Source organism: Haemaphysalis longicornis, unplaced genomic scaffold, assembly GCF_048455015.1.
Source record: "Haemaphysalis longicornis isolate Haplotype H1 unplaced genomic scaffold, Haemaphysalis longicornis Haplotype H1 scaffold_3, whole genome shotgun sequence".
Lineage (NCBI taxonomy): Eukaryota > Metazoa > Arthropoda > Arachnida > Ixodida > Ixodidae > Haemaphysalis > Haemaphysalis longicornis.
Window position 1 is genome coordinate 28,036,421 of NW_027526335.1, and position 27,813 is coordinate 28,064,233.

Below are 27,813 nucleotides of genomic sequence, written 5' to 3' on the forward strand. Positions count from 1 at the left end.
TGACTGACGTCATATTCATCGCGGAAGTGACGCCAGTACAACTAAACAAGTGGCCTGTAAAGGGTGCACCCTTGCACAAAGGGTCTTCTTACGGGGAAGCAACTTTTAGTACAAAAGAGTACGTTACACTTAGGGTTGTTCGTTTTCGGGTTTTACATTTCAACACGAACGTTTTTTTATGTCCAGATGCACCAAGATTTCCCTGGCTTCATATCCGTCACGGGAATGACGCCAGTACACCTTTGCCGAAGCGATCCGCCAGCAGGACGCCCTCACCAGGCACACCAACAAGACAGCCGCCGACCCGCAAATCATGCTCAGCTGCAGATTTCGCTGAACATTTCACTTTCGTGTTTTACCGATTCCTATGACGGAGGAATCAACCACAGTTTTTTTCCTCCCTGCCTTGCACTGACGATGGGACAGCTGTGGCAGAAAACATTCTCATAAACATTTGCTGGCGTAATTTCTTGCAATGCTTTTGTCTCAACCGTGATTACTGGTACATCTAGACGTTAGCGGTGCCTCCAGGCCAGCCCTATATTACCTTCCGTCTAGATTTTTTTATCTTTCTAAAACAAAGTTATGAATTTAAAGGGTCGGAAGGAACCTGTGGCGTGCCTAGTGCGTTGTCCTGAAGTAATTCGGCCAGCTTGCGTTGCTCGCGCGCATCTAACATCATCTGATTCTACACAGACGTTTTAAGTGCAATGCACTTCTTAAGCGACCCTGAACCTGCGTCCACCGGCGATGTCCGCGCACGTGGAGATGGGCGCGCGCAGCCTGGCCGCTGACATGGCACATACCCACGGGGGGGATTGGCCAGGAATCTCCTCGTCTTCCTTGGCAACGGGGGGAGATGGGCGCGCGCTGCCTGGCCGCTGACATGGCACATACCCACGTGGGGGATTGGCCAAGAATCGGGCGTGAGAAGGGCTAATGCACCTGCTTAAAGGAGTACTGACACGAAATTTCAAAGCTGAGATCAGCTCTAGCAATCAAGTAAAACGACAACACAAATAGGTGTCTGTGAATAAATGCATCTTTCTTTCTTTGTAGTTGTGTGTGTGTGTGTGATCTCTCTTTCGCGAACATTACCGAACCGCGCAAATTCAACTCGTGCATTCGCACTTTCACATTCTTCCCCTTGGGGAAATGCGGGGAATTTTTTATTTTTATTTCTCGCCTCTTTCATAACTTGGCAACCACGGCCCGGTTGTTGACCAGTCAAGTTAAAAAAATTGATAACAGCGCTAATTCCAGGCGTTGCTGGCTCTATAGCTGACGATTTCTCGGTTTTCCGTCTCTTTTTCTTTTTTTGCCTTCGTTGCTTTTTGCTTGCATTTATGATTTGTTGTCCTCGTAAAAATATTGAGCGTATTTTCCTATGCTTTAGAGGCAAGTGCGGCTAGTTATTCTCGCTCGGCCTGAATATCAGTTTCCAAACTCATGTTGATCGATCGAAATTTCAGCACTCGCAATTTTTTCGCCTTATCGAACTGGTGCTCAAGCACTACCGTTCGCCACTATCGAATTCAAATCTTTCACCGCGTGAACCCAACCCCGTCTTGAGAGCACCTGTAGCACGCGCTTTTCCTCTCAGATGAGATTTTCTGGGACTAATGCGGTGAGTGACCAGTTTCGAGCGCCACGGAAATGAACAGTACAGAGAAGTTCGAATTATCATGAAAAACCTCTCGGGAGGTGTTAAACAACCGGACGTTATCACTTATGTCGGCTACGTTCTTTGCGCCTACGGTTAAACCTGAACATAACTAAGTCGACAAAAATTCGCAATTTTTCGTTGCATCCCGGTATTCGTTACATACAGGTTTCGAGTTAAGGCTGTCCTGAACGAAGCACAAACGAAACCAAAATGCCAGATATCAGTGATGGTGAACTAACTCATAAGGATTTATTTCTCAGTGACAAACCGCGTGATTTGCGCCTCCTGCTTTCCAACAAACTTAGTCACTGCATGGCACTGCAAAGAAGCGAGGTCACTTACCCCGCATTCCCAAACGTAACTTAAGCATCACTTATGCCTTTTCACTAGTTTCGGTGCCTTAACCCGTTTCAAGGACCAAATGTACGCTGAAGGGGCGCTTTTCGCGAACTTGTTGCTCTTTTCCGCTCTCATAATTGTTGAGAGGATTCCAGCTGGGATACTGTACCGGGTGGCGACGTTCTTCTTTCTCGCCGGCAGACACAGTATTTAAAATTGCGAGCTTGTCTTGAAAAGGCAAATCTTTTTTATTTTCTGGCAGCAGAACTCATCACCGACAAATCTACACCGCAGATAGCAGTGGAGATTCGTGACTACACGTCGACAGGCAGGCCTACTAGCACCTAACCGACACCGCACTGGCACTGGAAATGCACCGTACTTTGCGGTGCGGGCAAAGTTCGCTGAACTATCTCATTTCTCCTGCGGATATTTCAGAAAAAAAGTGCAAAAAACAATGCCGCATAAGCATAGCGAATTCGTTACATCAAAGGTAACCGTCGAAACGCCTTCATTATATACGTAGAGGTCCCAAACACATGGGCTTCAATGGGGCTGGCGATTGGGAATGGAAAATATTCGTTAAATACAGGAATTCGTGACATAGAGGCTCGTTACACCCAGGTTTAAGTGTATGCGTCACCCTCGGGCACGGATGCAAGTGCCGCTTATAACTAGCGGCCCTCGCGTGCACGCAGTGAAAGTGAGACAACGGCGGGTGGCCTCACTTCTCCTCCGCGTCGTGCGCCTTGTCCCGTGCCTCGTGCGCCATGTGCTCCTCCTCGAAGTACAGCTTCTTGGTCTTGTCCACTTCCTGCACGCACTGCTGCACCTCCTCCTGGATCCGCCGGAGGTTGTCAAAGCACTGCACGGGGCCCAAGTTAAGAACGAAGGGGGGAGGGGGGGGGGGTTAGTGAATTGAGTGGCGGGGTAGGTTCTATTTCGATGAAGCAGATTGTCCTCGTGCCTGCCCGTTCATCGCCTGGGCCAAAAGTTGGGGTTGTATGCACGACAGTTATAGTGCCTTATACCGTCAGAACAGACCGCACTTACGTCTCACTGTGCGTGTATCTGTCGTTATAAAACTTCTTTTGCGCATCTGTCTTGTTATGCCTCTCATCAGCTTATTGTCCAACTGTAGGAATAAGCTTGGTCAATGATGGGCACTGTAATATCCGGCATATTCGTGCATTCGTGCACAGAAACGAAGTTTGCCATATAGTGCTTGAGGAGGTTTGGGGTGGCGGGGAGGGGGGGAAGGGTTAGTACCTAGCCTTTGCTGTCGCACAAGAAGTCGTGCAGTGAGTGGTTCTTGTAGCCTCCCATGGGATGCTGAAATCACATGCTGTCTCCACGGGTTATACGGGAGTACAGGCGAAATACTGCGATCAAAGGCAGTACCGTGGGGGCGAGGCGACTAAGCTGTTTGACTAAGTCGGTTTGACACCTACTTCGCTGTCCAGTTTTGTACTTAAGGTGGACAAAAGTTTACAAACCTTGGTTTGAGTGACTAAAATAAATTTCTGCACTGCCCGACAGCAAAACATCTGTTACGCGTTGTACGGTGATGTTTCGATGAGGGATGCGGCACGTATAATTATAATCTAGGTGTTGTGACACCAAGCAGCGGAGAGTACCATTTGATGACTGAAATCTCACCCTCAAACATTTGTCTCCTGTACGACATCATCATTACATTACTGTAACGAGTTGCATCTTGTTCAGCAGTGTAGACGTGGAGCATATTAGCGCCATGGATGGCACTAGGCGTGATAGGCGGCCGCCAGGCAAGGACGTTTAGCAGAGCTGCATCGTAAAGCAATGCTTTACATTTTGAACGACTTTCTAGTTTGCTCGTAGGTAGCCTTTCAATACTTGATACGTTTTGCTTAGGAGGAAAAGCGCCTAAATTAATAATCAAAATCGTTAAACTGCGCAAACGCTAGATTAAGGCGAAGTACAAACATCAAAGTATTCAAACTCATATCCGGAACTAGACAAATTGTGCAAAGTGCGAGAAATATTCATAGGACAAGTTCTTCATGCACCAGTAACACTTGCATTTGCTGCTCTCAAATCCCACATATTTGCACTCAATCATATCAACCAATCAGGCGAGAAGATCGCGAGTATCCATACTAAAGCTTTGCCCCAGCACGAATGCCTGCAGCACTCCTGCCTGTGCTTTATGCCCTTCATTACGGTAATATCTATTTGAGTTAATGAGCAAAAAAAAAAAAAAAACAGAGCAACGTAAGAACACAGTGGAGCGTCGCTGGAAAAATGGTTTCACCTGGAATGGCTTATATTAATAAAGGCCTCTTATAAAATGCACAGCCTTCAGCCACCGTTCTTGAGTGCACAAAAGAATACTTATAACCAGTGTTAAACGCCTTCACCTTCAGTTGTGCGCACCATAGCCATTTGCGCACGCGCGGGTTAATGTAATATGACAATCGAATAAGCTACAGCGAACCTAATAAGCAATTCTTGCCACTGCGGAGCTACGAACTGGGCACCACGTGGGCGGCCTTCTCCCGCGTTTTTCTTCCCGCTCATTTCTCAACAGGCGAGCCTGGGCTGGGCGGGAGAGACAAAACGACGTGAGAACAAGACGCCATCCTCATGCATATTGAAAGCCGGCAGATGCGGCCGGGAGAGCGTCATGAATATGCAGGGGAAGATCTGCCTGCCTATGCCACGTACGAGGCCGGGAACACAATGCGCCGTTTCGCCCGCATTAAAGCTGCCCAATGCGAACACACGTTAGTGCCGATGCAAACGCGTTACAGGGCACCATCCATACGCGCTTCCAGGCACTGCGAGGGAAAGCCCTCAGCCAGGAAAACGTATTGCCCGAGCGTACTTCTCGAAATAATCTCGCTACAGCGGAGCCGTCCATTGGCGATATATAGCCCCAGCCACAGAAGGCTCCAAACAGCGACTCCATCCGAACATGGTTTACTCGGACAGCTCACTAGTAACCGTGGAACCACACTGAGGATTTAAGTGCCCCATAATTTTCGTATCAACGTGTCGTCACAACATAGAACGACTTTCGTTAGAGCGCAATCCTTTTTTTGTTTTTTTTTTGCCAAAAGACAACTCCTTCTTTCTTCAGTAACACCAATGTTTTCAGAAAATTTTCAGCACGAATGACGAGGTAGACATGGGACACACATTATGTGAGTCGGCGGGGATGTGTACCTATCCGTGGTGCGGAAAAAGCCCTTAGCCTTTTTTTTAACCAAAAGTGTTTAATATGCTTGTGTTTGCATGTGCTATAGATATACTCTAAGCATCATCATATGTTGTCCTAAAAGCAGGTGTATGCGCTGCTGTTTATTGTATTAGGAGGCTGAGGTCCGGAGCGTCGTTTATTGTAGAGCTCCAGTCGCTAGAATGGGGTCACACCATGATGGTGTGCATGCACAGGAATGAAGATGATGAAGCACAGGCATACACCCTAGCGCTGGCGATGTTAAAAACGCTCACAATATTGCTACGTGGCGGCAGTACAGAAATGAGGGGAATGGTACGGAAATGATGAAGGATATATTTACAATATTTACAAGCGAACATGACAGTCCGCGCAGGCTGCACGCCAGCCCTTCCCTCGCCGTCATCGATGGTGGGCCATGGCACCATGAGACAGTGTCCACCTGTCCCCGTGACAATATGTATAATTATTTCCTTGGCTTTAATCTAGGTAACGTTCATCTCCTGATAACGAGTGTCGCAATGCCAACACTGCCGTCATTGTTTTATACGGGGCTGGTGCCTTTGTGCGGCTGGATCCACAGCTTTTAGCTCCAGCCCCCTCGTCCTGACTTAAAATGAATATTTGAAATCGAAATCGAAATTGAGTCACCTTCTTGGCCACTTGGAGCTTGTTGGCGCGAACGTTCTTAGCGTTCTCCGATATCTGCTGTGAGAAGACCTCGGCAGCGGCCAGCCGGGCCTTGGCAATCTTCTCCGTCTCGTCCAGAAGCATACGCCACACGCCGAACACCGACCTGTCGGGGAAAGAGCAGGAAGAGGTGAATTATGCAGTAAAAAGTACCCCCTCCCCCCCCCTCCCCACACACACTTCTCAGCACGCGCGGACGCACACGCGCGGACGCACACGCACACGCACGCACGCGCACACACACACACGGGTGGGTAATAATGATTGTGAGGGTAAGAATTAAGGAAAAAGAAAAGGCGGCAGGAAGTAAACATGGGAGGGCAGGAAGCGGAATACAGGAAAACAGGATGAGAGAGAGAGAGAGAGAGAGAGAGAGAGAGAGAGAGAGAGAGAGAGAGAGAGAGAGAGAGAGAGAGAGAGAGAGAGAGAGAGAGATAAAACTTTATTTGTCATCTTTGCTGAGCGTAACCACCCGAGAGGGAGGTTCCGGGTGGGCGCTTCGTCAGACGGCGGCCAGGAGCCCATGGACCCTGGCGGCGTCTTCCGCCAGCTGGATGACCGCAGCCTGTACTTCGGGAATGCAGCTGAGCAGCGCGGCCTCCCACTGCTCGGAATTACTGATGTGGAATCCGGGGTTGGCGGACTGGGGTTTAAGATGGCAGGCCCAAACCATGTGGGTCAGTGAAGCAGCTGGCAGTCCACACCATTTGCATGTGCCCTGGTACCTTTCTGGGTACTGTCGATGGCATAGGGCGGGGTGGGGGAAAGTGAATGTCTGCAGCCTACGCCACGCTACTGATTGTCCTCTTGTGAGGGATCTGTGAGCTGCCGGAAGTTTCAGGCGACTCAGCCTATAGTGCTGGGTAATTTCCTGATATGTCCAGAGCCGATCCCTCCCCCACGTGTCAGACGGCACCTCTTCGGACTCGGGGTCAGCCTGGTTGCAGAATCCTCGGGCTGCCTCGTGTGCCATCTCGTTCCCCGGGAAGGACGAGTGCGCTGGTGTCCAAACCAGACGGACTTGTCTTGATGTGTTCTCAGAGCGGGTCCGTAGTATATGCGCCGCTTCCGTAGAAACTATCCCTCTTGCGTAATTGCGCATGGTGGTTTTGGAATCGGATATGATTACGCTGGCCCGTGTACCCGTGATGGCGAGGGCGATGGCCACTTCTTCTCCCGTATCTGTGCGGGATGTGTTGACTGAGCACGAGGATACTGCATTACCTTGGTGGTCAACCACCACTGCCGTTACCGCGCTTCGGCCAGGGTAGTTTGCCGTGTCGACGTAGGTAAAATGCGCCCTGTGCGGAAAACAGGATGAAAGAAATGAAGAAGCGTTCAACGATTCTAATTCGTGGCGCGGCCGCTAGGTATCGACCGCTGCAGCGACGAGGAAACTATCCTGCGCTGGGCGTTTATTACACAGGCAGAAATATCAACAGAGGTGGAACTCTTTTCCCATTTGTAGCAAAACACTCCTTTCTGGATAGGGAATAATTCGAACAAATGTATTGCGGTGAAACAGCGCGCAAAAACCAGGACAGAAAGAAGAGGACAACAACACGAGCGCTGTTGTTGTCCTCGTGTTGTTGTCCTCTTCTTTCTGTCCTGGTTTTTGCGCGATTTTTCACCACAATGAATCTGTACCAACTGGCCCAATTCACGACACTTTTGAACAAATGTATCCCATTTTTCGGGAGCCAAACATTCCGGACGTTCTGTGCTTTTGCCGCTCATATTAGTGCTCGTAAGGTACTTTCACTTACCATATTCATCCTCGCCAGGTAAAGCGGATTGCGGGGACTAGAGCTCAGGGTATGCTTCTGCCAGGCTTTATCGTGAATGCATGCTATATGTCAGGTAGGAAACATCATCGAAGTCACGTCATGCGTCGTATATATTCGGGATTACTAGCCCGGGACGAAACGAGATCGGCCAGGTAATTACACGCCCCACTTAGTGGCCATGCGCTGCGTTCGCATTGCCTGCGGCGGCATACCTAATCCTGCCGGCGGGGAGCGGATAAAAATAGGAAAAAGGTACGACGCAGAACAATCCCGCACCGCGGATTCAAGCCGTAATCCTGGTATAATGAGACGACAGTGCCAATGAACGGAGGCAGGAAAGGTTGCTGCTATAGTTGTCGCGTTTTACATCAGCGGGAGCACAAGCCGGAACGAGAAACGAGAAAATGTAGGCAAACTGGCGCTAGGCGATTGCGTAGGATAGGTGAGAGATGTGCATCGCTGGCGAATCTTGAAAGCAGATGTGGTTCAAGCCAGCCGAGGCCGTACGTGGTTGGTCCGGCATGGGGATTCCGCAGGGCCTCTTCAGTGTCGCATTTATCATGGGCTTTCTTTTGTTCTCATTCCCGCTGTGTACTGATCTTTCATCCCCTAATGCCATTTATGTCGTTTCTCTATTTTCTTAATCTTTTTCACATATTCACAGAGAAGGGAAGAACCTTACCCTGTGGGTCACCGACAGAGATGGGACCGCTTTCGTGAAACGGTATATACAGTGGAACCCCGTTCATACGTTTTTCACCGGACCGGGAAGACAAAACGTAACAACCAGGGAAACGCGGCAGTGAGGAAACCTTCGAAAATGAACGAAAACAGTGTAGCTTTGACTTGCAACCATGTATTGCTGCAACTTTGGCTTTCAAACCTTAAAAAAACTCGAGAATGTAGGATTGCCGCTTTTTGCGATCGCTCGAAAACACCACGAGTGGCAATGCAGTGTATCTAGCGGTGCCAACTCTCTTCCGCGCTGCCTGCTTGTCTACTGCGTTTATTACGTCAAGCTTTTCCGAAGGGAAAGCGCCTCCCGTTTTCGCGACGCCATCAAGGCACGACAAAGTTCGCGGTTGCAAGTTCAACGCTGTTCTTAAAGCTTGAAGCGCACGATGACGACCAGAGCGCGTGCTATTCTTGCGGTGGTGTTTAGTGGCAAACACGCAGTTCCGGCATTGCGGAGTGAAATTTCCGTTGTAAGCGCAGTGATGATGGTGATAGGATAGAAGAACATAGGGCCATCTAGTGGTCATCTAGTCATCTAGGGCCATCTGGGAACATAGAGCCACCCGCGTGCAGCTTCATGCAGTCAGTTCCGTAGCCAAGGCTCATCAAACGTCAAAATGGTGGTCTGCGGATGTTGCCCGGGCGGCTTCGGAGTGTCAGGTTACGATGAATGATCCACGAACGTACCCTGAGGCACGACGTAACAGTGAGGATTTTAATACCCGGGACTTCATGTGAGCTGCGTCGGGACTAGACAAAAACAACGTAGCAGCCGGGAAATCGCAGCACTGAGGTACGTAAGAGCGGGGTTTTACTATATGTACCATGTTCGTTTGACGGTCAACTTCAATACAATCCAGTAAGTGTCAGTTCTATCCAAGCCAATTATGCGTTCATCCCCCAACATACAGTGCGTCTTAGCAACCATGGCATCGGCAGCAAAGCGCGACGCACAGACGTCTCCTAGAAACGAGGTGTTTAAAGCAGCGCCACGCCCATTACCTCGGAGAGATTTAGGATTGCGCGCTGATCACGCAGCAGGCACGGGTCCTAGAAACCAGGGCGTCCACAGCAACGCGACTCAGTCAGCCATTCCAAACTCCTTCCGTAGATCAAACATCTTGTTTCCGCGTCACGCATGATAGCCTGCTATTTTGATTCTCAAGAAGTATACGGTTCGAAACCGGACAGGGGAGATTGATTTTTGTTTTGTTTCAGACTTTCCACCACTCGGGAGCGAGCCGCCGTGTACAGCGCACTACGAAAATGCTGCCCAAATAGCCTAAGAACGTCTCACGGTAAAAAGAGCGCAGCGCAGAAGCGGACGCACTATCCCGCAGAATTCGCTGGGATAGCGAATACCGACTCCCATTCAAGTACGCCGCCAAGGCGGACTCTCTCATCCCCTAACACTCGAACCTTCTCAGCTAAAATGCCTGCGATAGATTGGGAAGAACTGCTGACAGCGGGGAATGAATGAATAAATAAATAATTAAACAAACAAACAAACAAACAAACAAACAAACAAACAAACAAACAAACAAACAAACAAACAAACAAACAAACAAACAAACAAACAAACAAACAAACAAATAAATAAATAAATAAATAAGTAAATAAATAAATAAATAAATAAATAAATAAATAAATAAACAAACAAACAAACAAACAAACAAACAAACAAATAAATAAATAAATAAATAAATAAATAAATAAATAAATAAATAAATAAATAAATAAAAAAATAAATAAATATCATAAGTGTTCCGAAAACCCCTAGGAAGAGTTATTCTCCCCATTTCTTCGTCGCCGAAATCAACGCGACATTCCGTGCTCTAGAGTGACGAAATGGAGCCATAATTTTCTCGATCATTTGCGTATTTTTATTTCTGCCGTTGAACCTTTCTTTTGTCGTGCAATGCGACGCATGCTCGGCCAAAAACACGCTGTGTTGAACGTCGTTTCACTAAGGTGAATGTGAGTTGTAGCACTCGAGTGAGAGGCGCGCCACTTCATCACTCTTAGTTTTTTTTTTTTTTTTTTTTTCTCCATTTTTTTAGGTATTACTGTAGCCATACTTCCAGGGTCAACGGATGCGCTTTGAGCTAGGCGTCCTTTACGCTCTTGTTCAAATTGAGGGGCCGTGCGCTAAGCATCGATATCGACTGAATTTGCTCGTCCATTTGGTGAATTTTTTGCGAGATGATAGAAGTAAAAAAAAATACCCTACACAAAGACTTCGTGAAAATCCGCGTAAGCGGGAATCCGGTCATATATACGCTAACAACCTTTCCTCATTGTGGCCCTCTGTGCACCGTGTGCAGCTACCGCGCGCGCATACCGCAGCCTCTGTGCCTAGGATGATCACTGATCCAGCCGTATTGGGCAGTTGCGAAGTAGTCACTGTGCTGGCTAGGGGAAACGGCAGAGTGAAAGAACGGTGGTGGGACGACCCGCTTGGGACGCACTCACCCGCAGCGCCACACACGGAGGACCCCGGGCGTTGCCCAGCAACGCCTTTTCTTGCCGCACGGCGTTACTTCTATTTGTCAGCTTTATTGAAAGGCTTTACGCTGAATACAGAACGACGTTGCATGGTAACGCTCTTTCTTAGGCGTCCGGCCTTCTTTCACTCTGTGAAATTTATTGAAAGGTTTCACACACGACAGACGTGATTTTACGAGATTTCAAAACTAGTGCTCTCGCGTTGGAATTTCTGTGTTCTAAGGTACGTACTAAACGCAATTGTTATCCTCATCACGATTACCATCATCATAACCTGCTCCCCACTGCCGGGAGAGTATATGCATTTCCTAGTCAGTACAGTCAGCCGTCCCCTGAGCTTGCTTATGGGGGTTATATCCCAGCACAGACGTACCTAAAGCATACAAAACCACCCGAACTGGAATAAATAACAGCCAAAACAGCCAATGGTTGAAAACCCCGGCGTAGAAAAATATTGAACAGAAATAGCCGAAACCTACCTAAAAGGGGCAAACCCGCGAAAACGTACAAGAAGCAGTAGCTGATTTTGACCAAAAGGCAACGTAAATACCCGAAATCCGATTTATAATGTATAAAGATGTCAAAAACATTATATGCGTGATAACAAATGTTGATATTCAAATATGACAAACTCTGTAAAATAGAAAACAAACTGTAAAATTGAAAACAAACTGTAAAATAGAAAACAAACCCTGTAAAAAAGAATAGCGGTAAAGTGGTAACGAGACTTAAGCCCGGGTTAGGATGTTCGCTTCGCAGGACCGGAACTACTTCACTACGAGACAAAGCGATTCTGAGCGATTAAAGTGAGGGCCACATGCACGTGGACATATATCTTCAAACACGCCCCTAGATGGCGCCATGCGTCGCTTGGCTTTGCTGACTAGGAAACGCCTATACGCCTGCCGGGAAGGACGGACTCTCACCATTTTTTTTTTTTTTTGCCTGCCCCTCTTTACACTACTACTACCCTTTGCACTAACATACGTTTCAATCCAAAGCGCAGGGGCGAGAGTTTGCTCGTATAACCTATTCAGCACTGGTTCTTTCATTTCCCTCGGCGTGTCCTGCTTTTCTCGGCTCGGTTTCTCGGTTCATTCCAGATTCTGGCCACAGTTATGTACGGCAGTCGCTTTTGTTATCGCTTCTGAAGTTTAGACACGACCACGTTCAGAGATTGCAGCGCGGTCCTGCGGGACCCCGCAGAGGAACGAAGAAAACGGCACAAACGACCCGGGAAGCACGAAACAAGCAAACACCGCACGCCTCGCAGGAAATGGTCTCAGTGTGGAAATGTTCCGCCGTTGCGACATCCGGCGAGCCACACGTGGACTCCTGATTTGCTCGCTTTCTTGCGAACTTTCTGGCGCCCTTTGCGTGAAACAGAGGACGCGGGGGTATACGACGCACGCACAGTACCAAACCGTAGGGCTAACTTTGCTCTTGTTTCTTTATTTGCCTTTTTTTTTCTATTTCGCTCACCCTTCACAGAGCAGCACATGGCTTATGTTTCTCCGGGGGATCTTTCTGACCCCTTCTATGCCGGCTCGTCTTCCTTCCCTACGCGCTTAACGAGGTTATCCCCGAAGTGGGACGAAAGGACAGCAAAATAGTCCTTCGTTGACCTTTACACGACTGCCATTGGTGGAATAGAAGACTGATTTCGCAAGGGCGTATTGCGCCAAACCACACTTTGCAGGCATTGCAAGACGTGGAAACTATTTCTCTGAACTGGTACTAATTAAAGCTTAGTGCTTCAGCTTTCTTAGGAGCTGGTTGTTAGGTTCGCTTTTAGGAGCGGTTCCCCCCTTTCTTCGAAGAAAGAATTCGCCCTTAAGTTTTTTTTTCAGCCAAATAATATGCTCGAAGCAAGTTAGGCAGGCATGGAAGGAAGCCATCTTGAACAGCTTCAATAATAAACCTACATAAAGTTGGCTAAGAAATTTGTAAAAATACTGAATAGTTCCCGAAGTATAACAAATCATTAGTTTTTGTTCCTGTGAATGTGGCTACAGAGAAGAATAGCTAAACCTCCCGGTGAAAATGCACCTTACTCGCCATTGCTTCTTGTGCTGAAATTGATCCAAGGGAAAGGCTGCAGCCGGATGTCGTTATCACCATTACTGCTCTCTACAACGCACGTGGCCGATACGAATTAATTTAAGCGTCGGATGCCGAAAAATTCTATGCCTCGCCTTTTACGCGTAGTTGGGGATGAAAACACGAATAAGCGCCCCATCGCCACTCACTTGTTTTCCTGGTTTTCTTCGTTCTTGATTTCGATGCCTGGAGGCGGCTTCTTTTGGAGGTACGTCGTCGCCAGCTTGAGAAGGGCCTGCACAGCGTACCAGAACAAAACAACGGGTCTTAGGCAGGAAATATTTGGCTCTTCATTTTTATATGAACATAATTATACCGCAGTCACGGTAAAAATACTAGCAAATCGGTCCAGTATGTGCTTATTTCACTGCTAAGTACGTCGAAATATGATTGCATTTCAGCCATTTGCCGGTATCACCCCTATTCCTCAATTCATTTACCGATTTATTATTTCGCCGGCTATTAGATAATGATGGCTTAGTTACACCTAGTTGCCCCAGTGCACGTAGGAGCAACAGCGATGCGTCAGCTCCGGCTGTACCGTACTTTCGGGTACGTGCCGTACCAATATTCAGCAGCTGCAAGGCATACAAGCGCAGGCTCTCCGAACTTGCCTTGGCCTACCACGGTGCACCTTAACAGCTGCAACCATTGCTGTGGCTCGTGATCACCCCTTACCCACTTACCTGATAATTGAAACACTCAGGGCGCATATTAGGCACCTAACCAGGCTGCCGGATCATCACCTTGCTAGTCTACCATCTAAACGCCCCCATGCGTCTTTCGCAAAGGTTGTAGCTTCCAACATGACCAGCATGCCATCCAACTACACGCCTGCGATGAGGCCGCCACTCCCACTTTGGTGTACGACGCAGCCTCGAGCATGCCTCACTATCCCAGGCTTAACAAAGAAGCAAGATCTTCCAACGCTGGCAGTACAACAGCTAAGTCTCATTTATTTACACGAGAGATACAGTGACTGCACCCATATTTACACCGATGGCTCCGTAACAACATCTAGTTCTGCCGGTGCCGTCGTTATACCACGAATGTCCATGTCCACAGGATTTAAAATAGCCCATCTCACCACTTCCACGGCTGCAGAACTTGCCGCCATCCGTTGTGCCCTTCATACCGTTGAACAAACTTCATGCCGAAGATGGGCGATCTTCTGCGACTCAAAACCTGCGCTTCAATCGCTCCAGTCAGCCCTGTGCCGTGGACCTCATGAACAGCTGCTGGCCGAGATAAGACTATTGTACGACCGTGCCACCCAAGCGGGTCATGACATTGCCTTTCAGTGGCTTCCCAGTCATTGCGGCATTGTCGGAAACGAAAGTGCGGACGCTGCCGCACGCTTGGCACACCAAAAAACGGAGACCGTATCTATTCCGTTATCCAGGACGGACGCCGCTAGGACTCTCCGAAAACTTGCTCGGGAGACCACGCTATCGAAATGGAGCACCCAAGAGTTCACGAGCGCTCGTATCCATGCCCTGGACCCCCATCTTCAGCGCCCCCTCCCATTAGGCCTCCCACGATCTGATGCAACCATTCTTTGTCGCCTCTGACTTGGGGTCGCATTCACAAATGCTTACTCCTATTTGATTGGAATGGCAGCCATTGAGGCGTGCGAAGTCTGTGGAACACCAGAGACCATACGGCATGTCCTCTGCGATTGTCCACGGTTTTCAACCAAACGCCGCCAGCTCTCTGCGACTCTACGAAAGTTAGACTCTCGGCGCCCGTTCTCTGAGGAGACAATCCTGGGCCACTGGCCTTCTCAGTCGTCTGCGGACAAGGCGACAAAAGCGCGCCTGTGTTTCCTCAAAACGACGGAATTGCACAAGATACTGTAGCGCAAGACTACTCTCTACGAACTGTCTGAACTTTAGACAATGTCTTTAGTGTCCTACCACTGGGCACACCACTCCACGCTCTGTCCGTACCTTTCCTCTTCTTTTTCTGTTTTCCTCTTTTGTTCCCCTTTCCCCCGTGCAGGATAGCATACTAGGCCGTAGCCTGGTTAACATTCCTGCCTTTCCTTTACTTTTTCTCTCTCTCGTCAGCTCCGGTGAACTCGGCTAGGTGTAATAGATGCGCAGGCTTGGTGGCAGGTGCTTGGTGGCAGGTGCATGGTTTTCACCAGTGGCTCTGGTGGTGAACCATTACTGACCCACTCGTAAGACATCGGTGGGTCGTCAACGCTTACAGGGACCCTGAAACACGTTCGATAAACGCTTTCGCTCTTTCCTTCGCGTCTAGAAACGCTACAAAAGCTATAGTTATCGCCAGCACGGAGCGACACTGCGTGATTTGCTCGTCGCAACAGATACGCCTTCCACCCGCCGCGGTGGCTCCGTGGCTAAGGCGTTGCGCTGCTGAGCACGAGGTCGCGGGTTCGATTCCCGGCCGCGGCGGCCGCTTTTCTGATGGAGGCGAAAAGCAAAAACGCCCGTGTGTACGAGATTTCGGTGCACGATAAAGATCCCCAGGTGGTCAAAATTAATCCGGAGCCCTCCACTACGGCGCGCCTCATCGCCTGCGTTGCGTCGGCGCGTTAAACCCCACAATCAATCAATCAGATACGCCTTCCGCTTCTGCTTCGTTTTCGTGGCTTTAGTTTTAAAGTTGCCATCGAAAAGCGTTCATCGCTGCAACTGAAGGAAAACCGACCAACACCCGCTACATGGCTGTAATGACGTAATTAAAGCGGTCGAAGAACGTCAAGACCGGGAAAGAGAGAAAAATCTCTGGAGCGAGTTTTCAAGTTATCTGATGGGCATAGAGCAGTAATTTTGGCTGAGGTACTTTGCGGCCCCCTAATCCAAGTACTGGGTGTGTTGGGTGACTACGTTCTGCAAGCATTCAGATTTTTGCATTAAGCATTAAAATGTTGCAGGGTCTTTTTAACATCGTGTGGGTTCGAGGTAGTAGTTAACGCATTGTAACATTTTGAAGCGCCAAATATTTAAATATTTATCTAAATATTTGAATATTTATTTCTTTGCAGTGGCTGCCAGGACACTGCGGCATCACGGGCAATGTGATATCGGATCGGCTCGCACGCGAGGGCCATTCCACGAGCTCACCAGTACAACTCCCTTTATCCAAGGAGGACATCAACGGAATAGCCAAAACTCTTGGATGGCCCATGCAATTGCAGCACTGGCGGAACCCGGACCTGCAGTACGCCCCCCTTTACGCTATCGACCCGCAGTGTACGTTTCGTATACCTCACGGTTTATCGAGGCAAACAGAGTGTGCTATACATCGCCTGCGCCTCAAAGTAGCCTATACAAAAACCTTTCTTAACAAAATCGGTCTGATGGCATCACCTCTGTGTACGCTTTGTGGTGTACGAGAAAATACTGAACACCTGTTCTGCGTTTGTTCACGTTTTAACTCGGCGCGAACGACAGCGCGAAGTTTATTACAGGCGAGAACTGTCAGCATGGATGACTTTTTCGGCCCCTGGAATAGCGAGGACAGGGCGGTGCGGGGTTTTAAAGCTCTTGCGCGTTTCCTCAGAGACTCTGGACTCGACTCTAGCTTGTGACTGCTTGTGACTTTTTTTTTCGTTTTTTTATGTGTGTTCATGTGTCTGTCTGGTGGAGTTTCTTTCGTTTTTTTTTCTTTTTCTTGTTTGTATTATTCATGTAAGTATATAACCCTTATCACATGTTGACCAACCATCTGAAGTAGCAAGCCCAGCATTATGCAGGGCTGACCTCTTAGGTCTCATTAAAGAATTTTCTCTCTCTCTCTCTCTCTCTCTCTCTCTCTCTCTCTCTCTCTCTCTCTCTCTCTCTCTCTCTCTCTCTCTCTCTCTCTCTCTCTCAAATATTTAAACGGGGGACAAAAAGCACAACGACATGCGCTACTTCCAACTGTTTTTTTTAAATGACATATAAGTGTATATGCAACAGTGCTAAAAAAACTAAAACAGAGTATCTAAAGCAGAGTAGATATATATACATGTCGTTATAAAATAAATTTTCACTTAGAAGTAACGCATGTCTGTCTTTTTTCTGTCCTGTCTAAATATTTGACATTTCAAAATCTTGTAGTCAACGTTTAGTCACCAGTTACGGAGTAGCACCAGTGATAACCCGCCAGTGACTCACTGCTGGGTCACCAATGATGAGTCTGATGACGCGACTCCAGTGATGAAATGATGTTGGTCAGTGATGACCCGCCAACTCATTTGGTCACTAGCGGATAGGCCACCAATGATGAACATTGTGTTACGTAATCGACTCACCGACCCTGGTATGTCACCAATGAGTCTGATGACCCAACATCACAGGCAGTGGTGGTCTCACCTATAGGTTGGTCAGTCATCACTGGTGAGTCACCAGTGATTACCATTCATCATTGGTTACCTACCCACTAGTGATTTATGGGTTTGTGGGTCATCAGAGGAGTGATGACCCACGAAACTTCGCAAAGTTGAGCCACGTACCAGCTCGCCCTGGGCAGCCGTCACCGCGACTGAATATCGGATGCTTTGCTATTACGCCTTCGAGCTTTAAGGGAAAACGTGACGTGTTCTTGTGCTATTTTTTCTTTTCGCGAATGTAGGCCGATTAGAACTAAATATGCGCTCCTGTAAATCCAAACTCATTCAGATTGAATCCTTGTAGATGCGAACCAACCGGGAAAGGAATGTTTGGAGAGCCTTGAAATTGGCACTAGCAAATAATATCATACACGCAGTCGTTCTTTGTCATGCGGCACTTACAAACAAGCATATAATGAAAGATCACTGTAAGACTGACAAGGGCAGTGCGGAAATGGGAAGGACAAGACAGGCGGCGCCTGAACTATAGACCAAGGCAGTAAGTCCCGCCGCATCTAACGTTGACCATTGTATTCAAGAAGATGAGCTACTCGAAGTCGTTGCTCATTGAACTCCGTCTGCAGGTTAAGATACGAAGGAGCCCGCGCAGTTTACTTTTGCGCCCCAGCATCATATCGGAGTTACACGCGACACTCTCCCACCTGCTCACTGGATCTCCATGACCTTTGTGTAGCAGGTGTGGTGGGGAGGGCGTATCCGTAATTCACATTTTAATCAAACGCAAAGCACTCCACACAGTAAGACGCAAACACTTCCCACAACTATAGAGACAACGCATTCCACTACACCCAGCATTGTTTTTAGCGGATGATTTAATGATCCTTCTACACCACATTTTTAAGTTTTAAGTGTCTTACAGGAATCCAATTTTTACCCCTCATTTCCTACCATGCGTAGTTTTCAGACCTAATTTCGTGCCACGCATGATCACGACCGGACCTTCTGCACCAGCCATCCTCATTGTCTTTGACCGATTTTAATTGTGTTCTTGTGGAGCGATTTTAGTGCTTACGTCGTAATCTCTCATATGTAACCACTGTGTTGGCGCTGTTTACCCCGGTTGGCCTTGCGCCATTAAAACGCAACCATCATCATCGTCACCGTCATCTTCGTCATCACCATCATCATCATCATCATGTTGGGGTTCATGCAGGACATCTTTTTTGGGGGGTATGCTGAAACTGCGGCTCTTCGGAACGCGCGTTACATTATAGTTGAAAAGCAGCAAGAAAATTGATAAGTGCAATTCAAATCCGATTTCCGCACCCACGCCGATGAGTTCGACAAAGAATTTTACGCTTGGAAATTTCTTCCCTTGCGCATCATCAACAAACTCCCGGCAGCCTCGCACCACCCCACTGGCGCCTCTTTTGAAAGGAAGCTACAGCCTATCGGCGACTACTGACAAGCACCTACAGCCCACCCTAACCGGCCTCATTTAACCTTCCCCACACAATACTCTTCCCCCTCGGCTCACTGTCCCAGGCCTGGCTCGATGTACCACGTAGTGTAAGCCCGCCATGCCACCCCAAATGCTCCCCCGGTCCTCACTCCTTCATCCGAGCGGTATACGAAAGTCCCCCTTGCCAGCCCGAACCCACATACACGGCTGAACCCGGTGTCCCGACATGGGGCAGCCACTCGAAGCCGAGGACTATCGGACTAGGACTGCCTTCCGCACGGCTAGGCTCATATCCGCCTTTTGCTCAATAAATAACGATTTCATCTCTCTCGCCCCACATGAATGTTGGGGCTTTCCTGTTGGGGAATGTTGGAGAAAAATGGGTAAGTGTTACATTCGTATGACAGCCAAATAGATGCGCCAAGTGTTGTTGTCGTAGCTCGAATACATATGCACTGCACGTCTCATTTATTCGGTTTATTACACGGCCTAAAATGTGTCGATTCGTCCTCGTGTTAATCTCCCTCTAACGGCGTTTTTCCCTGTTATCGCATAATATAAGAAATGGGATTAGAGTTTCTACCGTCGAGGTGACTTGGCGCTCGCTGGTTTTAGACTAATCGCTTCCGCTGCGGAAGGCAAACAGTCATTAATCAAGGCAGGGCACCGGTGTGCTCGCATAATTAACCAGCGGCAGGAGGAAGTCGGGGCCTTCACGGCGCGTGAAGACGGCGTAGAGTGCGAGTTGTGACAGGGCATAAATCAAGAAAAAAGGGCGTGCACCCACCGCGTACTGTGTGCTCCATCCGCTGTATTTGACTCATTTTGCCGAGCGTCGCTAAGAGCGCTTAAGAACACCATTCCATTGTGCCAAACGTGGAAAATCGAATCTCATACATAAAGAGAAAGCGCTGTGTGATTTTTAGGAATTACTTTATTAAATTTAAAAAAAATGAAAGGTCGCATTTAAGAGGAGATTAGACATGCAAACGCGCATGTAGCCGCAACATGTTTGTTATCAAATCATGCTTTGAAGTCCTAGAATTTTGTTTGCATTTACCGTTAATTATACTGTCGGCCAGTGGCACAAACATTCCCAATTTGGTAGACTCTTTGTTAGTGGGCGGACCTGTAAGAATGTATTTTCTGCTATTTTGGTGCCCAATTAACATTAAATTTACAAAACTGCATATCTTCTAGGAAGAGCACATGTGCATACCCTGCCTCGCTTAATCGAAACGCGAAAATTCGCAAGTCTCTTAACTTCAACTAAAGTGTTGCTTTCGTTAACGCTTTTTCGGAGCGTTGTTCGGTTCGGCTTTACATTTTCTAACCTTATTCATAGCATAATGACTTCTCTAATATGATGGCTTTGCGGGCGTTTTTTACCTGCTGCATCTTTTGCACCAATGATGAATTAAATTATGCTGCCGAGTCTGGCTGGCTAACGGCAGCCACTGGCGTGCAGGTAATGCGCTGGAAATGTCTAAATAAATAAAATACATTACACGCACCAGCAAGCGCTTACTTATGTGCAAATGTACTTGCATGCTTGTACGCGTCACGACGTAAAAGTACACGAGCACCTTAGTATTCGTGCTCAACTCCGAAAAACAGCCTCCAACGTTTTTAAATCGACCGACCCGCTTCCCTGGCTAATTTCCAAATCCCGTCGTTCTTGGCAGCTTCCCAACTCCCAGGGCTACTTGATGCAAAAAAAAAAAAAAAACATCAAAGAAACCGGGCATCAAAGAAACATACGAGGGTACTTTGGCCACACGACTCTCCGCATCAGTAGCGGACCGTAAACCCTTAAGAAGGAGCTATTTTGACTTGAGCCGTGCAACAGAGGGTCGTGGCAGCGTGAATGGGGAGCGCAGGAGGGGGCAGCTGCAACAATTACTGCCCAACAGCGCGGCGACAAATGACGACATCGACGACGACCACTCCTGCTGTGCCACTCGAGCGGCATCGACACCCCTTAGATTAGAAAGCCCCCACACAGTGCCATTATACTGTCACATTTTACAGTAGTACAGCGTTCCTTACTATTTTCCAATAACCGGAAACCTCCCTGATGGCCAAACCGGCGCTAATAATCAGGCCGAGAGAAAAAAACTGGCAATGAGCAATCACTCGCAGGCCTGTGATTCCAGTGGAGGTGTTAGTGGAGCCCTTCGAGCGGTCAGCCATGCCGCCCCGCAGCTCCGCAGCACAGGGCTTGTATGTATGCGCGAGGCGGACTCCGTCATAAAAGAGTGCCGTTAGACGGCCCCAGAGCTCGGGCGTACGCCTGCAGACACTACCGTTTTAGTTGTGTGCAACGCGCTGCCGCGGCTGCGCGTTTTAGTTCCCCACTAGACGTCCTGCAACAAGTCTGCTGAATACATCGGCTGTATAGGAGCACCGAGTCAGTAATTTCTTCCGACAAGCAAGTAATTTAACGGGGTAATTATACATCAAGGAACGCTTAGTTCTCACCGAATAATTGTCTTCTACTTTCGCTTTCTTTATTGCTCTCTTGCGTGGTGCCAGACTGCACAGCGCGCGGCGATGTTCAGCCCAAGCGGAAGCAGGCCATCAGGAATTTTCGCCGCGTACGAGCGCCTTCGCTACTCCCGTGTATTGACCGAAAGGATTTCGTAGGCCGCGGCGCAAATATTGGTAATTGAATGTTCCGCTGTCAAGCGATTGAGGACAATATGATTAGGTGTGAAAGAACATGTGGCCTGCGTTTTAGCCTTTTAAACGTAAAAAAAGAGAAACGTTTGAAGCCTGTGTACACATCATTACATAGCTATATGTAACAAAAAAGAATCGGAACTTGCTGAACACGCCAAAGCAAATACACAACATTGAAACGCTTTGTTTAAGCCAGCTGACGTGACCTAGCTTTATTTCCGGCTCCCCCCCCCCCCCCCCCTCTCTCTTCCGAACTTAGGCCCGCTTGTATATTCTGGAAAATTGGTGTTGCGAAGATAAATAAGAGCCCTGAAAAATAAACGAAGGGGACAACCCGGCGCTCTCTTTCCGCCATGAGCACTAGCTATCTTTCTGTTGACTCGAATCTCCTTTCGGCAATTGTAACGACGCCTATTCATCGCCCTTCACAACTGCCTGCCTCCACTCTCTGGTACACGCCTTCTTTTAATGTCCTCTGCCGCAACCTAACAGCGAGCGGGGAAATCATTTTGGCTGCGTTTGATCTCGTGGTGCACATAGTATATTTTTGTGCCAAAACCCAAACAACGATTCTCTCTCTCTCTCTCTCTCTCTCTCTCTCTCTCTCTCTCTCTCTCTCTCTCTCTCTCTCTCTCTCTCTCTCTCTCTCTCTCTCTCTCTCTCTCAGCACACCAAGGGAGGCAACTCGGGTCAAATTGTTATACAGACCTGGCCTTCTGAATCTCCCCATAGGGCACGTCCATGCATTACACTCTCGGAAGCCTCTTTAACATGAGCGTTTTCTAATCTGGCTTCTTATCAATTGGATTTAACATTACGGGGACTCATCATTGCAGTGGTATGACGGTGGCGGGAAGAAATACTTCCAAGCTTGATTCAAATGCTTGTAAAGCTGCCTGCATATACAGAACCTCGTTTCGGCACATTCACTCGCCTAGGATATATCGCCTTGGCTGGGCGACAGATGTAAAGAGCGGGAAAAAGCAATGTCAGATCGGATTCTGACACTGAAAAACTTCCGAAAAAGAAAAAAAGGAGTTCCTGAAACGTTTTTGTGTTTGGTGATGGCCTAAGCACTCGAAGCAAAGAAGATTCAAAGAGAGAGAGAGGGAGAAAGGGGGATGTGAATAAAATAAAATTTTAAACAGACGGAAGATATTGTGGGGTTGCATGCTGCCATGATTGAAATACAGATCTAAAATCCTACAACTGCAGCACTTTTCCCCACGCTCCATGAAACTCCGACATTTCACAATACTGGAAACGTCGCCTTTTCATATTCAGGCCCATTTGCATTCTAGAGGGCGTTCGACGCGACGACAGAAAGGCTCTTTCTTCAAGGGCAGGCACATTGTTAAGAAAGGTGGTAGACGCGAGAAGAGCGGAGTTTCCATCAAAGAACTTTCAAGGGGTATGTGCTGCTTCTTCAGGTCTGCATTTTATGCTTCCCGATGGCAGAACGTCGTGAGAGCAGTGGCACTTAAATAAAAGTTGCACCATATTTCAGAAAGCTTCCGGAAGGTTAAGCGGCACGGTCTTTTGAGTTCGAATACTATTTAGTGCCCATTGCTTAAGCGAGTAAGGATGAAAATACAGTTGAGAATACAGCGGCCGGTCCGGTATTCCTGGGTTACTTATTTCTCCTTACAACACGCAAAAGCGAGGATTGTTCGGTTAAAGATGCTTCACAATTTGAAAAAGTGCTGCAGAGCCTTTAATAAATAAGAGGAGAGACCAAGGGCCGAGACGTCCCGGTGATGCGATGGTGGTGTTCTATTTTTGCAAGAAGGCGGACCAGTGAAAGACGATGCAGCGCGTGCTATGGCTGCTCACGCGACTATGGGCACCAATGATGGTGAACTCATCGGTGCAGCAGTGATGACACCTATAAAGTCTCTACAGCCTTCACTACAAAGCCAGTGACCAAACTTGATAGCTGATTGCTTCCTTATCATGTAGGATAGTGTGTGGCTTCGAGTTCTGCCTAAAATGCACAATAGCTACATGATCACGTTATCAGCTGTAGGCTGGCAGGTTACGTTGTTGGCCTCGGTAACGCAAAGCAAGAAAGGTTGCTGTAATAGAGTTGGGAGGCGAACATTACAGTAGAACCTCGTTGATACTTAAAAAAAAAAAAACGCGAGGGAGAAGCGTACTATCCAGGAAAACGTACTATCCGGTAAGAAACGTACTGCGGGGAATTTTTAGAGTTCACAATCGAGAGCGTACAAACCATGGAATCTTATGAACCGAGAACGTATCAACGGGGGTTCTACTGTATCAGTTTCGCGACAACATGCAAAGAAGCGCAGAACAGGGCACAATGCGGCGCGAGACTTTCTGACAAATAATAGGGGAAAACAACAAAATTGATCCGGCTTGCTCTGACTAGCTCGTTAAACAGAGCTGCCTTTTCTCATTAGCCCACTGATTACCCCCAAGTACAACAAGAGACGCGGGACTACGATAGCTCGTAATTCTTTGCATCCCTGCCTTGTTACGCTAGTAATTACGTCTTACTACGCTCCACACCAATTACCCCAATTTCCGGCCTGATTACCCTCGCTGATTGCACCAATTATCTGAATTAAATACCCATTGCTCTTGATTCTAGTGATTATTTTCGCTGATTCGGTCTCATTACCAACTTATTACATCTGTTATATCCACTAATTCAAGATGTAATTTCCCTCTTCGGAGTCAATATTTTTGCAGAGTTTGTATCTTGCGCCTGCAGTTGCAATACCGTGGTCGTGCACCAATTTTCTGGCCTTCTCCCGGGTGCCATAATGCATTTAAGAGGTTGAATACTACGTTTCTACTTAATACAAGGGGCCACGGAGTACCTCTACCAAAAATTGCTGCTCTATGCCCGTCAAATAACTTAGAAACGTGCTAAAAATATTTTTCTCTCTTTTCCGGTGTTAACGTTCTTCGAGCGCTTGAATTACGTCGTTAGAGCGATGTAGCGGCTATTGGCCGGCTTCTTTTCAATTGCATAAATAAACGCAGTCGACAGCCACTTCAAAAAAAAAAAAAATATCCCGGGCTATCTCCATTAACGCGAAACCTGAGGAGGCGCGAAGCATGCAGTGCGTAATGCGTTTTTGCCAACGGAGATGAAACCATTCGGGGATAGAGATATACAGCTTTGCTGTAAAAGTCTCTTGTCTTTGAAGCACGAAGGTATTTAGCGCGCAGCGTAAACGACTGTCCCGGTGTTCTTTTAGTAAGCGTTACGTTGTAGCTCGAGGCGCAAACGAGTTTCCCGGTGTTTTAGTACCATGACTACATGCGAGGGCGATTACGAAGACGATTATTACAACGACGACTACAGGAGACGCCAACATCCCTAGCCCCTAAGGGGCTTCGCCCCTAAAAAATCGCTTCAAAAGCAAAGCACAAACGGACGGCGGATCTGATGCGACTAGCAAATCACGCAGTGCCGCTTTGTGCTGCCGATAACTAAAGCTTCCACGGTGCTTCCAGACCCGAAGGAAAGAGGAAAGCGTTTATCGGAAGTGTTGCACAGTTCCTTAAATTCATAAAGACCCCCCCCCTCTCTCTCTCACTCTCTCTCTGTCTCTCTCTCTCTCTCTCTCTCACACACACACACACACACACACACACACACACACACACACACACGCAACGCGCACGCGCACGCTTTTGCTATGAGATATGTATGTGGACTCCTATCAACAGAATAAATATGAAATGCCTAGAAGCGATTACTTGGCATTTCTTAAGGAGCGGTCGCTTAAAGACATTTAGGGTAGAAAAATTACAGTGTATCGAATAGTTTCGTGCAGTGGCCCTGGTGGCATTGATCACTTTATTATGAACTCCTCGAACGACAACCTAACCTCCCGAAGCTATGATTGTGTTTTTTTCTGGACCCTGGGCCAACAACAATGACGCATTTTTAGGGACAACAATATCACTGCGTTTCTTGCGGAATTATGAAGTATTGAAAATTGTGCATTTCTTGAATTGTGCGTACGACTACATTTGTATGCGTTTTCGTCGTCATATACGTTTCTTCTTTTTGTCCTTTTTGTTGTCTGTCGTTCTATGCTTCCTCAGCACTATTTGCTCAACTTTCTTACTCAATCTTATTTAGAGTTTTGTTTCTTGCAGTTCATTGCGTGTCATTTCTTGTGTAGCTTCTGTTTCCTCTCTCATTGTTATCTTCGTAATCTCTCACGTACACTTCACTGCATTGTAATCATCCCCATCTGGCGTAGCAAGCACTTCCGCTAGCAGAACTGACCTCTCGAGCCCACATTAAAGAGTTCTCTCTCTCTCTCTCTCTCTCTCTCTCTCTCTCTCTCTCTCTCTCTCTCTCTCTCTCTCTCTCTCTCTCTCTCTCTCTCAGCTATAAATTATAGGTTTGAGACATTCTGCAATACAGGACGTTATTTTTCCTAGGCGTCCCCGCACGGGGCACCTTGAGTAATCTTGGTGACGGTATTGGCGACACCGCGGACCCGGAGCCCCCAAACATAAGCTGTATCCAACCGTGGCGATGTGTTTATAGGTGGAGGGTGAGAATCCACGAACGGTGGCCGTCGGAGCCCAGGTAAAGCTCCGGAGGATGGGCTCTCTATCTGTTTACCAGGCAGGGAGCTGGTAAACAGCTATCAGGGTAAGGCTGACAGGGCAAGGCTATCAGGGTAAGGCTGACAAAGAAAGTACCCCCGTCCCCTGCTTCTATAGTATTCTGCATGGTATTTTCAACCCCCCCCCCCCTCCAAACGTGATCGGTCCCTGAAAAGGGGCCGCACCGAAGTTTCTTTTCCTCCTTTGCAATCAATCTCGCTCCCAAAGCCTGATAATTTCTCGGGTTTTTTGATCATGGAATCTCTTGACAAGACAAAGCCCATCACTTCCCAGTCTGTGTTTCTAATCTCCAAGTTTCTCGAAAGCCTTATCGGAAAGTAGTACAAGGCTAAGAAACTCACAGCGGGAGAAGTTTTGATAGAAGTAGAAAACAAACAACAATCCTCTAACCTCCTCAAGCAAACGCGCATGGTCGATGCTGACATCAAGATCACGCCCCATCGCAGCCTCAATAGCTGCCAGGGCGTGATCTCTGATCAGAATCTAATAAATGAAACTGAAGCAGATCTGCTCGAGGGCCTTCGAGATCAGGGCATAACAGCAGTGAGGCGAATCACCATAGGCACGGCACGGCACGGCACGGCACGGCACAACCTCTTGCCGTGGTAAACTGGCGTGCGCAAAATGTGCAGCACATGACCACATAACCGACAATTGCGCATCCGGCAGCTTCACCTGTGCGAACTGTCAGGGACCGCACGCTGCCTATTCTAGGAGCTGTGAAAAGTTCAAACTAGAAAAACGGATCATTGCCTTGAAATTCAACGAAACCATCACCTTCCCAGAGGCTCGAAAGAGGTTTGCCTCTTTCCCACTGGTGAGGTACGCCGACGCAGCTCGCCGGGGGGCGGAGCGGCGTCTGGTTTCGGCTGGGACCCAGTACCTAGAGTCGGACTTGGTCCCGCCCCCGACCCCCCTCGGGTTGCCTCCGGCAGCCCAACCCGTCACCACACCGCCTGCTCAGTCAGCAGCGGCTGTGGTCGCAACCAAGTCCGTTGGGGATGCTGCTGCATCCACTGCTTCCTCTCTACCGGCCCAAAGCACACGCGAGGGCACGGAGGAGATGGAGACGGAGGAAACCGCAGCAGTTCCCACCCCCGCCGCACCGAATGTGCCACCAGGGGTGCTCCTGACGCCCTCAGCTGTCGCGGCTCGAACGAAGGGCACCGGAAAGAGTGCCAAGTCCGGGGGTCCAGTCCGTCGGGTACCCCTTCCAAATCTGACGACAACATGGATGTGGGACCTTTCCTGTCTCCTTCGCAGCGGAAGGAGCGGATTCCTCCAGCTTAACCTACAGAGAAGGTTAAAAAAAACCTCCCAAGAGGGCAAGCCCCGAAAGACCTTACGTAAATAGTCACACTCCAGTAGCCCTAACAAATCATAATGGGAAGGGAAAATATTGTTCAATGGGACAGCAGAGGCCTTCTTAGTAGTCTTGACGACGTGTACGAGATCCTGCATGCTAATCAGCCAAGTTTAATTTGTGCTAAGGAAACACATCTGAATTCCAAGCACACAAATTTCTTGAATAGTTACCTGGTATACAGAAAGGACAGGGATGGCTGCACACACCCTCCTGGCGGTGTGGCAATAATTGCCCGGAAATCCTTAGCATGCCACCCTATCACTCTGAACACTGTCCTTTAGGCTGTAGTGATTCGCACAATAATATTTAATAGGTTGATAACGGTATGCTCCATT

General features: G+C 48.1%; 1 protein-coding gene across 2 annotated transcripts in view; it reads right to left on the minus strand.

Annotated features, from left to right (window-relative positions):
* Nwk (FCH and double SH3 domains nervous wreck) overlaps positions 1–27,813 on the minus strand; it is a 183,176-nt gene that overhangs the window by 110,264 nt on the left and 45,099 nt on the right. For both annotated transcript variants that reach the window (XM_077702725.1, XM_077702724.1), the window contains exons 4-6: positions 13,192–13,277; positions 5,877–6,021; positions 2,734–2,870 (exon numbers count right to left, since the gene is read on the minus strand). In XM_077702725.1, the coding sequence (XP_077558851.1) occupies positions 2,734–2,870; positions 5,877–6,021; positions 13,192–13,277 (368 nt within the window). The remainder of the gene's footprint in view (positions 1–2,733; positions 2,871–5,876; positions 6,022–13,191; positions 13,278–27,813) is intronic.